The sequence below is a fragment of the Melozone crissalis genome, unplaced genomic scaffold, assembly GCF_028551555.1.
Source record: "Melozone crissalis strain CALT ecotype California unplaced genomic scaffold, PUWL_Pcris_2 ptg000005l_1, whole genome shotgun sequence".
Taxonomy (NCBI): Eukaryota; Metazoa; Chordata; class Aves; order Passeriformes; family Passerellidae; genus Melozone; species Melozone crissalis.
In genome coordinates this window covers 21798798-21813973 of record NW_026535783.1, presented here as the reverse complement: position 1 = coordinate 21813973, position 15176 = coordinate 21798798, and the positions used below count along the sequence as shown (strand labels likewise).

General features: G+C 40.1%; 1 protein-coding gene across 5 annotated transcripts in view; it reads right to left on the bottom strand.

The window, feature by feature from the left end:
* MUSK (muscle associated receptor tyrosine kinase) overlaps positions 1-14933 on the bottom strand; it is a 55063-nt gene extending 40130 nt beyond the window's left edge. For 3 of the 5 annotated variants that reach the window (XM_054286420.1, XM_054286423.1, XM_054286429.1), the window contains exons 1-5: positions 14855-14933; positions 10706-10832; positions 7332-7483; positions 5809-5936; positions 5184-5325 (exon numbers count right to left, since the gene is read on the bottom strand). In XM_054286420.1, coding sequence (XP_054142395.1) covers positions 5184-5325; positions 5809-5936; positions 7332-7483; positions 10706-10832; positions 14855-14933 — 628 coding nt within the window. Of the gene's footprint in view, positions 1-301; positions 307-952; positions 958-5179; positions 5326-5808; positions 5937-7331; positions 7484-10705; positions 10833-14854 lie in introns of all 5 variants that reach the window. The other 2 variants (XM_054286426.1, XM_054286437.1) reach the window with 2 other exon arrangements.
* Between the last annotated feature and the right edge of the window lie 243 nt (positions 14934-15176).

Sequence of the window (15176 nt, the reverse complement as noted above, 5' to 3'; positions counted from 1 at the left end):
AGAACCTGAACCCAAAAAGCTCTTGCATGGCTTTTGTGAAACGGTTTGATGTCACTGCAAATACCAACAAAAATGAAAACTCCTCCCCTTCTATGGCTTATGTACATAAATAGCTGTCTAATGCATAAAGGAAAAAAATCAAAGGTCTTACAGACCCTACAGATTTCAAATGCTCAGAGGAGGCCCAAAAAATGCCTTCTTGGCACAGCTTAAATCTTTATACCCTTCCCTAAGTTTTCACTTTCATCAATGGTAATTTCTGCATTTGATGACAAACCTCAACACTATTGATGGCAATGACTGCTTCTCTATTTTCAATGGAGTGATTTCAGATTTCAGATAAAACTGGAACATCTTAGTCATCTCAGTCAACATCTTGTCAATAAACTTCAGCCTTCAGACATCTATGTGAACTACAGATCAGGTAAGCAAGCAAATGCCTCTATTCAACCACAGTCCTGAATCTTGGATTAACTCAGGAACCTTTCAGCCAGAGATTCACTTTGAGAATTAATGCAGCACACAACAAGAAATCTTTGGAAATCTTTTGGCAAAGTACTGCTTCACTGAGTATATAAATACTCTTCTAGGTTTTGCAGAAGTATACATTACCAAAGTTGATAATGCAGTGATTAAAAAGCTAATTAGCAAAATGCTTAAGATGATAGAAAATGAATACATAACTGCAGGTCAGAAATGTTGCCTCCAGGAAATTAAAAACTCATTTCTTGGCAAACAGTCAAGATTATAATATTGTTCCTTTATCTCAAAGCACACTTTACTTTCTGTATCTCAATGTACCTTCCAACTTCTGGATGTACAATAGCAAGAGGAAGTCATCTTCACATGCTAATTTTAGCAGACCAAACACAGCACATTTCTTATATGTTTGGCTTTGCAGAAAGCAAAAGTCTTCTCCTTTGTGGAAAAAGCTTGTTTCTGCCTATTGAACTTCTGCTTCATGCCATTACTTTCACTAGTCCTTTTCTCTTAAGCTGAGTGGGCTGTAACTAGAAGAACCAGGTGAGGAAAATACAACCATGCAGCTTCTGCACAGCTGTGAACCAGCTCACTAATGAAGAACTAATTTATAACGATCCCAGCAGATGTCAGAAAGAACCAGCCCTACTCCTCCGAGACATTCCTCAGAGGGAAACCAAAGATATGTATCACTTTACTGCTACAGGATGCCCCAAGATGACAAAAATTGTGTGCAATCCTTCTTCAGGAGTGATGCCTGCCTTGAACAGTCACTCATTTGGCTCACTTGGCCAATGCTTGCCTCTTGCATCCTTTCTCCATACCTTATCTCCAGAGCCTGGTTTCTGATGTCAAATCAAGGGGATGCTCCATGGCCTCTTTCTTCTCCGAATGCCCCCCAGGCACCCCAGGCAGACTTTGAGTGAGGGCAGTGCTGTCCAGAGACTCAACACCGTTCCCAGTGAGGAACCAAGCTCTTCCCACAAACCCAACAATTAGGTCTGTTATGATTGTATATCTAGCACTTGTGGATTATGCCTTTAAAGAAAAAAACCTATTTCACCATCACTTGTCCAAATTCTTCTGAGTTTGCCCCAGAGTTGGATAAAAGATGCAAAAAGGCAGGCTTTTTAACCCTTTCAATTAAAATCCTGAGCCAGAATTAACTTATTATAATTCATGACCTGAGCCCTGGTGCCTGAAACCTGCCCTGGGAAAGCAAAAGGGCTGCTCTTACCTGGGACAGGTCTATGCAGAGTGGAGAGCCTATAGAGTCCTTATCTCCTTCACAACATTCACTGATGAAAACTGAGAAATCAGTTCCACTAAAAGAGGCCTTCAATGCTTTCTTTTTCCTGACAAGAACTGCATCTGAATTTTCATCTAAAGCCTATTGCTCAAATTATTTCAACTTTGCTTTAAAAATAATAAAACCTTAAAAATACTAAAGCTATGCTTTAAAAGTAATAAATAGAGGTCAGTATTACGAATGTTGAGGAAAACTGGCAAGGAATAGATGAAAAAATATTTGGAAAATCAAAATAGCAGCATTTTTCAAATAGTTCTACCTTGGACCACTGAAACCAGACAAGTAGTACTGTAAGGTACATCAGTAGTATAAACCTTTGGGCCAAGTCTGTTGTCAGTTTGAAAAAATGGACCCTGCACAATTCACGCTATATACTTGTGACTTGCTGCAAGTTCTGGGCCAACTTGAGCAAGTCATTTAAGCATGTGCCTGATCAAAGCACATTTAGGAGCCTGATTGCCTGCAGAGGGCAGAGAGTCAGTCTTTCAAGAACACCTCTGCACTTTGAACAAATGCCTTAAGCTAATTGCAGGATGTGGAAGCCAGATGATAAGGGGCTAATATGTATGTCTCAAACACTGATAGCCACACAGCTGTGGAGCCAACCCAGGATTGTTGGTAGTGCCAGCCAATTACCAACCATGACTGGAGAAAGGGGCCAAATGGAAGTAGGGCAGTGCCTTTCTGGCACAAGAGTCCTTGTTCTGGCTCCCAGAGTTAGCACAACAGAGTACAGCTGAGGCACAGGAGTGATGCTGATGAGCCAGCATGGAATGTAAGGGGGGATCAAGAGTACCCAAGATCCCTGAAGCCCCCCAACCCATTTCCACAAAGGTCAAAAATAACAGGCTGCACATGATAACTCATTTGCGTAGAGAGTGACAAACTTAGCTCCAGTGCATGGAAACTTCACTATAAAAAGGACAACAAAGCCGGGACACACGTGTGTTCCAGGGGCCTGCATACCTATCAGCTGGATTGATGCTGGAACCAGGACTGGTGGTGCTGCCCTCTTCCTTTCTGTTCATTCTCTCTCCTCCTCTTTAATCCTCTCTCTCTCTCTCAGTCCCTCTCCTTTCATCCTAACCCTTTATCAAAATCCACTGCCCCATGCTTATATAGGAGGTCAGGGATTACCATACACATTTCCATGCCAAATGTGTAATTTATTAATAAAACTTTGCAAGCTTTTGCAGGCACTCTTACTTTTGTCATTCCTTTCAACCACAAGGACCTATGGTCCTTGGGAGCTCCCTTCTGTGTAAGGGTGGGATGCCACACAGGACCCATTAAAATGGAAGTACACAATAAATCAGTGATTTAGCTCTAGCTAGGCATAAATACTTACACTTTTCCTTGAATGGACACTTGCCTTGAATTAAATATTCCTAGTTAACCAGCCATGCTTATTCACTTTATTTTAATGTTAAACCACACAATGCAGGCTGAGGACTCCAGCAAATACTAGGACCAAGATTAACAAAAAAAATCATAACGTTATTACAGAGAAGCAATAAACAACAATTTTCATAAATTTTATTAACACTATGAATGCTCAAAGAATATTGAAGTGTGATTTTCCTGCTTTGAATAATTTTAGCATATTATTTACTTGGAGTTATTTTCAAATGCTGATACTAATGGGGTAGGAGAGGCAGGAGGGGAGGGATACTAAAAATAATGGTAGAGGTGTGTGAGGGTGATGTGTGCAAATACCAACTTGCAGGCGTACACAGGTATGCGCACATGTAGTTATGCTAAATATCCATGAAAATTGATCTAAAACACCATCAGGGGAAGGGATTTGTATGCACAGCAAGCTGCTGTGTCAGGATTATGAATGTTGATGTCAGTTTGAACAAATGGATCCAGTTCACTCTATGTACTAAATCAGGATTAATACCTCTGGATTTTGGAAGCCAAAAATATAAATCAAACATGTGTCTGTCTAGTTTGGGTGGCCACCTGAAATTAGGTATATTATACAGGTGTCCTACCACAGAAACCCAGGTGAGGCTGAAGAAGAGCATTTATTTGTTCACCCAACAAATGAATGGAGCATGAGGGGACAATTTGTGTGGGAGCATTGACCTGACACTGATCAATTAGGAACTAATCTTCCTCCTTTTAAAAAGAGCACACATACACACCCCAAGTAGGGTATTTGTGATTTATTTTGCCAGTCCTTGAATTAACAGGCCACTGCATAATTCTGGAGATGGAGAAAAACCATCAACCTTAGCAGCCTGGATTTTTGGTGCAATTCCAGCTTGTTTTTAGATTCCCTAACTGGCTTTGGCAGAATCTGGAGCAAAGAATTGCAGTGACAGAGTCCCTTCAGCATTTGTGTTCATAGCATCAATCTGCCATTCACAGTTTAACTCTTGACAAGCCTTTGCCCATTGTCTCAGTGACAGGGGCCGAACTAAAACCCAGGACTCAAGTTGTTCACATCAAGATCCAGCTGTTTTCAGTTTGCTTCACTACTTTTAGCCTGGGAGAAGTACAGTTCTGAATCTAGGTTAAGAATAGCTGTCTTCCTTTTTTAAAGCTATTTAAGGAATTTCTAGTATACATGGTCTGTATATATAAATATTAAAAAGGGACCAAAAAACCCTGAAAAATTCATGTATTTTTTAAGAAAACAGCAGACCTACAGTAATGTGTAGCTGGATCTAATACATCTGGTACTGCTCCCAGAAGGAAGTCTACGTTCTTCTTAGAAATGGGATTGCACGCTAAGTAACCTCGGATAGCTCCAGGCCAAATGTAACCTACAATAGTATTTTGAGGCCTACTCAGAAAATGAAGACCCTCTCTACTTTCTACATTACAGTCATCCTGAATCAGAAATAAAAATTTGTTTGTCTACTAAATCAGTCAGTCCCCCACTCACTCCACAAGCCCTTGCCCAAACCAAATTCTCTTATACGATTCAGGAAGATAGAATGCCTTGTTGCCAACATTTGGGTACCCCTGTCTACTGTTCTCAGCACTCTGAAACTGGTGATGGTTACACCACAAAGCAAATACCTTCTGCACATAAGAACTGGACACAAAGCACATAAGGACCAGAAACTGAAAAGCCAACCTAGTGTTCATTTAGTGGGCAGAAAATGTTTAAGTACACAAAGGCAAAAGCTCTCCTCTCCTCTCCTCTCCTCTCCTCTCCTCTCCTCTCCTCTCCTCTCCTCTCCTCTCCTCTCCTCTCCTCTCCTCTCCTCTCCTCTCCTCTCCTCTCCTCTCCTCTCCTCTCCTCTCCTCTCCCTTTTTTTTATTGCCCTATAGGGTGGTTTTGACAACATCAACACACTGCTTCAGGTAAATTCAAGTTAACGGGGTATGCATGAGGGGCTGGCACATGGAGCTGGAGACTGGTTCAAAAGTCACTCACCTTCCACTACCACATTTGCAGGTTTCGAATAGGCTGTGCCCAAACTGTTCTTGGCTACACAACGATACTGTCCTGCATCTTCTCTCTGAACATTGTGTATCCTTAAATTCCCGGAATCGAGGACAGCAATGCGAGCAGTCTCCTGCCGGAGGAAGGAGCCATTGAGGTGAGGACTCTACATGCAGGCTGCACACAAACAGCATCAAAAATCCGTTTACAAAATTTGGGTTTACATGCATGAGCACTATACATGTCCTATAACTCAAGGATTTGGGGCCAGCTCTTCCTGCTCATGACATGACACATTCACCCATTGCTGTTTTTGCAGATCAGTAAGTTATAGCTTGAAAGAGCTCCTATTTAAGAGAACACTCACAAGTGCTTTCCTCAGTATTTGTCCATACTTAGCAGTGACAAGCATATATCACATAAAATATAGATACACAGAGAACATTTCATTCACATGTAGAATCACTGCAAATGAAGATATTTATGAGATGAGCCCTGGATTTTCCAAATGCTTCCTTTCTAGCTACTAGAATTTACAAATACTATAACTTATGCTAATATTTAACACAGTACCTTTAGCAAATATTTAGTATTACTGAAAACCATTCATACTCACCTTTACAACTGTTTCTCCTTTGACCCATGAAACAGAAGGTTTTGGATTCCCCATTGTAGTACATGGAAGAACAGCCTTTAATCCTTCTATTATTTCCACATTTACAGGTGGACGAGTTATTTTGGGTCCTAAAATTTTTAAAGCCAAAAATTAAACTTGGGATGAAGGTACAAGATAATAGAACAAGGCAAATTCAGGAATTACATGCACAAATCTGCTGCTTTTTCTCTGTATTGCTGGAAGATAAAGCATTCTTTCTTGGTTTTGAAGTTATTTGGTAAGAAAGAACTTTCTTCAGCAAAGCATTCAGTTAAAAAAGCTGCAAAAACAGCTAACTTGCACGGGTTATTTGTTTTCCTGAGTGGAGTTTGACAGTCATTTGAATTAGGGCCTGGGCTAAAATCCAAATTCAGATAAGAGTATTTCCAGTATTGAAGAATGTTAGCATTCCAGGTTCTGACATTTTTCACTGCGTAAACACTGTCTTGTCTCAAAGCTCAGATCTGGACTGAATTGATTTTGAAAGAATTTTAACCCAGGCTTGCCTCTAGCTCAACAAGGAGGGTGTGTAAATGCAATTAACATCCTTAAATGAAGGATTTATAACTATGCTAGTGAAAAGGACAATCAAGGCTAAAAGAAAACACAATCAAACTCCCTTAAAGTTAATGAGGGATAAATTTAAATTCATTTTACTGAAAGAACACAGTCTGCCTTAGTCTGAGCTGAGAGTATAAAGGATTATTATATTAGTATTTTGGGAGATCTGACATTTTGAGGCCCTTGCATGATAAATGAACCAGCAGAAAAAAAACTTTCAGAGAGCATCATCTCCTGGCCACCACCTGCAAGTGACTAGGATGATGCAGAGTTCCAGTATTACCTGACCTTCAGGGTCATCTCATTAGCACAGACAAATCCTTTCCTACAAACAGATGCTTTAGCCAGAATATACCTCCACTGCCTTTTAAAGTGCTTGTGTAAATAACTCTGGCAATGTGAGTCCAGCTTTACTGAGTTTGGCATGTATGTAGCTCTCTGCAAAAGCAAATCTTTTGCCCTCCATGTGGAATGATGAGATTTACAACATGGTGTTCCAGAACATTCAATACTGCTATTCAGAGCATCTGAATATAATTTAGTTGATTTTGCCATCCTCAGGAAGAAATCTGTATAGTGAAATTTTACAATTAAAATTCACCAGGGACTTAAGCAGTATTGCCACAGAGGACTAGTCTATCAAACTCTTTTACAGATTTTTGCACAAAGGGCATTCTTCAAAGCATCCATTTTTTCTTCTGATCTTAGAACAAATATGTGTTATTCAAAGTAAATAATCACAACTGCATTTAGTTATGATCCCGTATGCCATGTCTCTGACTGAAAGAACTGCACCCACCTTCCCAAGAACCAAGAATGGGTTTGCCCTGAACATGGATCCCCAGGTGCCATAGATGGGAGTCTGCTCAGGCTTTTGATTAAACACTCACATGGCATCAGGAAGACATTGCATTCCCACTTACGCATTTTCACCTGGAGAGCCCCACAGCTCTGTGCAGCTGCTCCAACTCCATTATCTGCTGTGCAGCAGTACACCCCATCATCACTGTCCTCCACACTCAGGATGGTCAGCAGCTGCCCATTCCTCTGGATGCTGTACCGTGTGTCAAACAGCCTGCAGGGCACAGCACGGATTGTCAGGGACAGCCAGGGACAGAGAAAGGGAATTGCATTTGAATATGCAGACTGCTGATGTGACTACAAATAGCAATAATTCTACCTCTGATTGTCAACCCACAAACAGAAGGGAAGGTGCTGAAAATATTGAGTTCTGAATTAAGATTCAAATTTTCACTAGACCATGCAGCTCCGGACTGTTACTAATGTAGTGGCAATTTTTCTGCCCCGCAGACATTGGTAAAATCAGTAGGCTCATGTTTGGGGTTTTGACTGGCCAAGGACAGGCGTGAGCACAAATAATCAGTTCCAGCCAGGTCCTGGTTTAGGTATCATTGTTCAATGTGAGAGAATGATGCTTACATAGGAACTAGAGGCAACTGAAATTGTTTAAAGAAACCTTCTTCAGGAAAAACAAAACAAAACCTTCTTCAGGAAAAACAAAACAAAACAAAGCAAAAGAAGTGGGATTTTTTTATTAAACAGATAAAGTTATGGAAATATTTTTAAGGTTGTGAAAAAAGACACAAAACAAAGACCATGAACTTTTGTGTCTACATCCTGGAGTAGTTTTGTCTATTTGTTTTGCAAAAAAACCACCAAACCAACAAGCAAGCAAAGAAATGTACTGAAGCCATCTGCAAGCTAGAGGATTCAAGGATAGCTATGGTTTAATGACAGCAGGCTTTAACCCGGATATTTCAGAGAACTGTAGAAAGCCCTGAAGCTGGATCAACAAAAATATGGGATATTGTAACAAAGTATGTGGGCCAAAGACCAATTTCATATGTGAGCATGACAAGTGTGGTATGCGAGTAGGGAGGCTATATGGAGTCAAGTGGGAGAGCCAAGGAAATCAGAAAGAAAAATGATGAGAAATCAGAGAGCTGAGGTATCGATCTTCATTGCAAAGATATGATAAATATAAAGAAATAGTATAAATAAACACAAAGAAATTAACTTTTTGTAGTGTCCATTTTCACATCTTTGTTGATGCTTTTAGGAAGCACCTTCATGCAATTGGACTTAGATTTTAATGAACAGTGGAAAAAGGGTTGGGACCTGAGGATTTTATCCCAAGCAATCACAAGTATCTGACCACTACATATGTCAAGTTTTGTGTTTTACTGTTAAAAATTGTACAGTAGTCATTGACTAATCTGAATGTACCGTTATGATGGCTTAGGCATGTATTTCCTTTCAAAGCATTTCACCACTCAGTATTACATCTCCCTCCTCTTTTCTAACTTGGGAAGAAAGAGTGCCATGAAGTTATCCACAATGTAAAAGACATGCTGTCCCTGTCCCCTTCTTGTCCTAAGGAAGGCTCATTGTGGGCAGCCCTGTCTGGACGATGGGCCAGGTAACCATTGCACTCAGCACAGGGCACCTGCTGGCTTACTTGCACAAGTTTTGATGTCAAATGGAAAGGCACATCCAGAAGACTAGTGCTGACTATTGCCTGCACTGGCTCTATTCTCATTGATGTTCAAAGTTTACATACTGGGGTTTTTTGCAGGTTAATCTTACTGTCTGTCCAGGATCTTGGAACCTTGGCAGGAGAAGAAAATTTTGGAAACGAAATAACTGATATTAATTGCTTTCAATTACTAGACCCATTGAAGTTTGATACACACACACACGCACACAGAGGCACAGAAATACATTTAGATAGGGGTTTTTTCAGAAAAAAGTGTCTTCTGATCTGATGCTTTTCCAGTGTGCAAGTACTTTCATCCGAGTTTTTAGAAAGTAACAAATATATTCATATATATTTTCCTCTGTCTTTGGTCTGAGATTTTGTATCCAGCAGTACTGAATATTAATGCCTTGTGAAATGAAACACTTGCTGTTACTAATGCTGCTTCAGAAGTCGCTGTAAAGGAATGAAGCACCTGAGCTCTATGGCCTTACCATAAGAGATGATTTTATGTTTATTTTCCATTTTGGTCAAAGCACTGTGTCTCAGAGACAGAGTGGAATGGCTTTAAGAATTATGTTTTGCCTCTGGAAGAGGGGATTGAGGTGATAAATGTTCTGCATTTCAAATTACCTTAGAACACAGAGAAGAATGATAATCTTAAAGACATGGGAAGAGAAAGACAGTCCTTCATGGATGGCTTTCTCTCCCTGCTTTGATTTTCAGTCATGAATGTCAAAGATGGGGAAGGAATTAGGAGAAAGGTGACCTGATTTGGAAATAACATCCATGGAAGTTCAGAACTTCATGCTGGAACAAAGTCAGGATCAGAAGATTAGGGCCAAAGTTTGCTGAGATGGCCAACAATGAAAAAAATTTCTGAAGGCCTATATTAATATTTGTAACTTTCTGCTTTGTCCTACTTTAAAGCAGTTTTCCATGCAGTGAGACCTCCTTCTGCTGTGGACTTATTTAAGCCTCCTATGCCAGTGGTTCAAAACCTTTTTGGATGTTTAACCACAACAGTGAGAACCATACATCAGGTGACCATCTGCCCAATATGCACATCTCCTGTGGAGGCTGGGTATTGACTATGTTATGCAAAGTTGTGTTGTGCTGCATTTTCCCTCACAGAGTAAGTCACTTACAGCCGTTTAGAATGAGAAACTGATGTGAAGCCATGTGGCAGATGTAACGATGATTTCAGAGCTAGAAGATCATGTACAGTTTACTTTGTAGAAACCTGTCTACAGCAAAAGGGCAAAAACAATGGTAGCAACTTTCATAACACATTTCCACACTTCCAGAAGGCTGCCTTCTTTGTTGACATCTTGATGCCTGGTTGTTAACATCTGACAGTGCAAAACAATGAGAAGACAATTTCCAGTCCAGAACTAGAAGCAAAGAATGGCACAGCAGAACCCCTCTCATGCAAAGATTCCAAGAACATTGAGACAGACAACAAACCCTGCTAAGCTCCTTTTAAATATTATACAGCATCCTCCTCCTTCATAAATGGATGAACTGAGGAAGAAAGCACATTCAATTGTCTGAAGCTGGGGAGAAATCTCCTTGCAACAGAAACCAACTCTATGCAAACTCAAATGTGTGAAGGTGCAAGAGCAGCCTCAAGTGCTCTTACCACTCCCTCAGAAATACAGAATCCTAGATAATTACAGCCACTCATTCTCTCTCCTGCCACAGACCGATTTTTATATTTCCAGATATCTCCTGTATCATGAAAAGAAGCACTGTCAATTTTGGCAGAAGGTGCTGGTGAGGGCTGCAGCTGCTCCCTACCTGATGGGAATGCTGTTGCGCGTCCATGTGATCTCTGGCTCAGGATATGACTCCACTACACAGACAAACTTGGCAGCATCTTCTACCAGGGCATCCACTGTTTCCAGAGGAGTGCTGATCAAAGGAGCTGTGTGAAGAAGAGAAAATGAGAACATCTTCTGGTGCCTACCAGAGAGTGTTACATAGTCTATCAAACACCTTTGGTGGAGGGAGCCATGTCCCTGCAGGGTCACTCAATGGCATTTTCCCTTGAGGTCTTTACATAAGATGCAAAACAGAGCAAACCAAGCACCAACAAAATCAGTGTGTCCTGTGTTTCTGACTCATCTCTTCCTCAAGACTCACAGCAATAGGTGCGCATACTGCAAGGACACAGGTGAGGATGTCCCACTGCAATAAGGGTGGCATTGCATAGGCCGGAAGTGCAAGGGGCAGCACAAAAATTGAAGCCAAGCTGACCTGCCCTTGGAGTGGGAAGAGTGCCTCCTTATTACTGCAGGAGGTGTAGGCTTTTGTGTTAATATTACAGCATTTATTCACTCAACTATTTATCTTTAAAGAAAAAGCAACAACAACAACAAAAAAAAAAAAAACAGCAACAAAAAAACCCCTGTTATATACAAACACCAAACCCATTATACAGCATTATATTTTTCTAAGCCAGGCTCACAAAGACCATTCAGGTCATTCAGATTTTTGTCATGTCTAGGACTCATTCTCATTTTCTCAAATTTTCTAACCAAGAAGCATGAGAGTTAGAAGTTTAAAAGCTATGTCTAATGCTTATTATCATAAATCTGTAGTCATACATTAGTTGAATGTATCTTTAGAAACATTTGCCATCGCTCTGGTGAAAGACTTGCAGCACAGCTGGAAGGGATCAAAGCATAAGCCTAGCCACTCACTTTCCCTGCTCATGTTATTCATTGCAGCCTCTGCCTCCAAAACACTTGAATATCTGGACCAATGGCTGCAAGAGACACACACATCCATATTGGTTGGACTGGATTTCGCTGACAACTGTGCTGAGATAAACTAGTTTTTACTATATTCCTGAAACACTACCTTGAAAATACATCATGGATTCAGGAGTCTTCCTGTTCCTCACTGAGCATAGCAGCTTCTGGCCCATTATTTGTTCACAGAGAATCTCAACTGCTGTGTATCTACTGGCCCTCCATAGTACAAAGAGATTCAAATTCAGGCAAAAAATAAACTATATCCATTTTACCCTTCCCTCCCTAAAGAATGGGCAAAAGAGAAGACATTCAGATTAAGGAGACTGAGAATAATAGAAAATCAATATCTTAATCCTTTTTCAATTTACATGGAAGTCAAAATTAGAATGTCTTTGGAGTTCTGCCGGAATGAAGCTAGAGGAAGAAAGGATCAGCTTCCACTATCAGGTTTATGTAAAACTCTAAACACTTTTGACGCTTGATCAGAATGAATCTGCCTCAATAACATTTCTAGACTGTATGACTTTGGATCGTATCACTGATTAACAATAATGAGTATACTTATGTAAATCTCTAAACAACATCTAAGATAGCTCTAAAAGTCATATGGATGAAACTTCAATTAGAAAAAGTCTGTGACGAGTTCATTGTTTAAGATCACTGCTTCAAATTGTATCATGCATCACTTTATTAGGTCATTTTGGGTCATATTAAACAAATATAATCATCTGTATCGTTTCCCAGATGAATCCCGTACCAGTGAAACCAAATGGAAGACTTCTACAAAGTCTTCATTTTCCTACTACTGAAGGACGTCTCAGGAGAATAACCCCCACCAATGGTTATCCTCTCTGCTTTAAATGAAACGTTGCTATTTTATGGGAAAGTTTATTGGGGTTTAATGGCATTAACCCCAGAGTTTTGCAATCTAATTTTATATAGTACAGTTTTGTTGCTGTTGTCCACATTCCTCGATCTCTGGATGGATCCTTTTCTAACCCTGAGAAATGTAAATTTTTACAGTAATAATAATTCAAAGCAATTAGTTTTATAACTGTTGTAACAGTGAACAAAGCCACTCCCACAAATAATAAAGGTACATTTGTGCCAAGAGCTGGTATGCATAATGACAGTATTTTGTTCTTTGGGGAAACAAAGAACAAGTTTCTATATTAAATAAATCATTTCCTGTCAGATTTCTATATTAAATAAATTCTCTAGAAACAGTTACATACTTTCAAGTGTGTCTGTTATTCAATAGATGACAGAATATTGCATAGACATGGTCTGACCTGGTCCCTTTGAAAGCCAGCATACAGATTTTTGGGCAGAATGAAGCCACGTGCTTCTAAGAAAATAGTGTCCAAAACTGACAGCACTACAGTAACAGAAAAAGAAATCATTTTAAAACTGCCTTCCCAATTCTGCATCCTCAGAGAGCAACCATGACAGCAACAGGGATGTATAACTTTCTTTTATGCTCTTTTCACCTTTGTGATATTTAACCCAAGCAAGGACAGTGAGCAGTGGGACTTGCCGTCATTTTGTGAGGTGGCAACAGAGTTCCGAAATGGCTGAGAAGGGACTTACATCTAAAAGCCATTCAAACTGCTTGGATGCTGTTGTTAGTCCATGTTTTCTTCAGAAAGCACTCTTAACTCATGATGTGTGCATTACCATATTTTAACATAGGAAAATAAAATTTGAACAATGTACAGACATATCTACCATCACATCGAAAAGGAGACAGGCATTTCCATATGCATATACTAGGCCTTTCTCATATTTTTAAGGTATCCTTGTGGCTTTAAATAAATTGAAAATAAATTAATCTATATATGTGTAAAGCCACACAGGTGCCATTTTTCTGGATGTCAGCTGTAGTTTCCCGGGATAGAAAAATGACCCAAGGCTGGTCACGGGACCATGAGAAAGCCAAATTCCCTTCTGTCCCCAGCCCACCAGAAGCTTCCAAATGTGTTGGCTTTGGCTTTGGATTCACACTTTTGAAACCAGACCAACCAGGCAAGCAAAACAATACGGAAAACAGAACCAGTCCCTCTCCAACACTGCAGACACCTGAAGAAACTGCAGTTTGTATGGTAAAAAACAGCTCAGCTGTGATGTCCTAGAAAAGGCAATGTATCTCTTCATTACACTGCGACACCAGAAAAAAAATCTATCCCTGTCCTCTTTGTTTTTCTTGTCTCTCCACTACTACTTATCTTACCACAATATTCACAAACATTAAGTTCACAAACTTACTTCAGTGCCTTACAAATATACCAATATTTTTGTTTCAAAACATTTTTGTAAAGAAGACAGGTTATTTCTCTTTATTTCATTTTGAGAATAACCTGACTAACAACTGTAAAAGCACAGGTCTGCAATAGCAGCAATGTTGGCCTAACATGTGAATACTGGCATTCCCTTTAAGATTTCATTTTGTTTTTCTGAAGCTGCAAAGTCTCTAGTAAGCATTGAATTTCAAAAGTTTCAAAAGTTTTGAATTGTAAATCTGAATCACTGTTCAGAAAAAATTCTTGTCCACAACTTTACCAAACAGGACATCCAGAATGGTATCACAGTTGCATTTTTACCTCAAAGACTTTTCTAAACATATTTTTTTTACCAATTCTTTTGTTAGTTAAAAGTATGTGAGCATATGCCCATATGCATGTGTGCGCACAAGATAGGAAGAAGGTATGATAACTTCTGTGTTATACGCTACACCAAACAGTGCATATTTGTACATATATATGTGTTTTTTGTAAAGACATCACAGATATTTATTTATTTTGAAGCTTTATATACTTAAAAACCTACACAGATGTGCTGAATATAACAGATCTTGTGCTCTGCAGCAACTGGTGCTACCAGCCATTAACACTTCTAAGCTTCCTTTCACAGGAGAAATTTACATCCCACCCAAGCTGAACCCAAAGGTCTCCCCTGCCTATTACAATGGACTATGTGCTCTTCACAGACAAAGAATTCAATTCCAAACACAAATATGAGAATATTTTCTCTGCTATCCTTCCAAAAGCAGAGCAGTGACCATTGAAAGCAGACCATTTTTGTCTTTTTTGGGAACGCTACAGCACCACCCTCCCCACTGTAACAGAGACACCTTCCCCTTTGCAAAACCGCCTTCAGCAAACGGTAGAAGAAGAGCAGGGAAAAAGCAAACCTTTCAGAACTGTCTCAGCCAAGCTGAGGGCTGCCAGGGTGAGGACGTGCACCAGCGGCACCTTCAGCAGGTCATTCATGTTTGATCCAGAAGGCATCCAGCTCCTTCAGGCAAGGCGTGCAGACTTCCCAGCCGGCTGCATTTCGGAAGCAGTGTTCAAGCAGAGCTTCTCAGCAAGTGACAGAGTGGGGTCTGAGGGATCTAAGTATAATCAGGAATTCTCCCACCCAGTGGTGGTGACGGACGTGGCCAGCTGGTGTGTATCCACTTTGGTCAGTGTGAAAGCGTGGGGCTCATGAAACAAGAGAAAGCAAATCCCGTC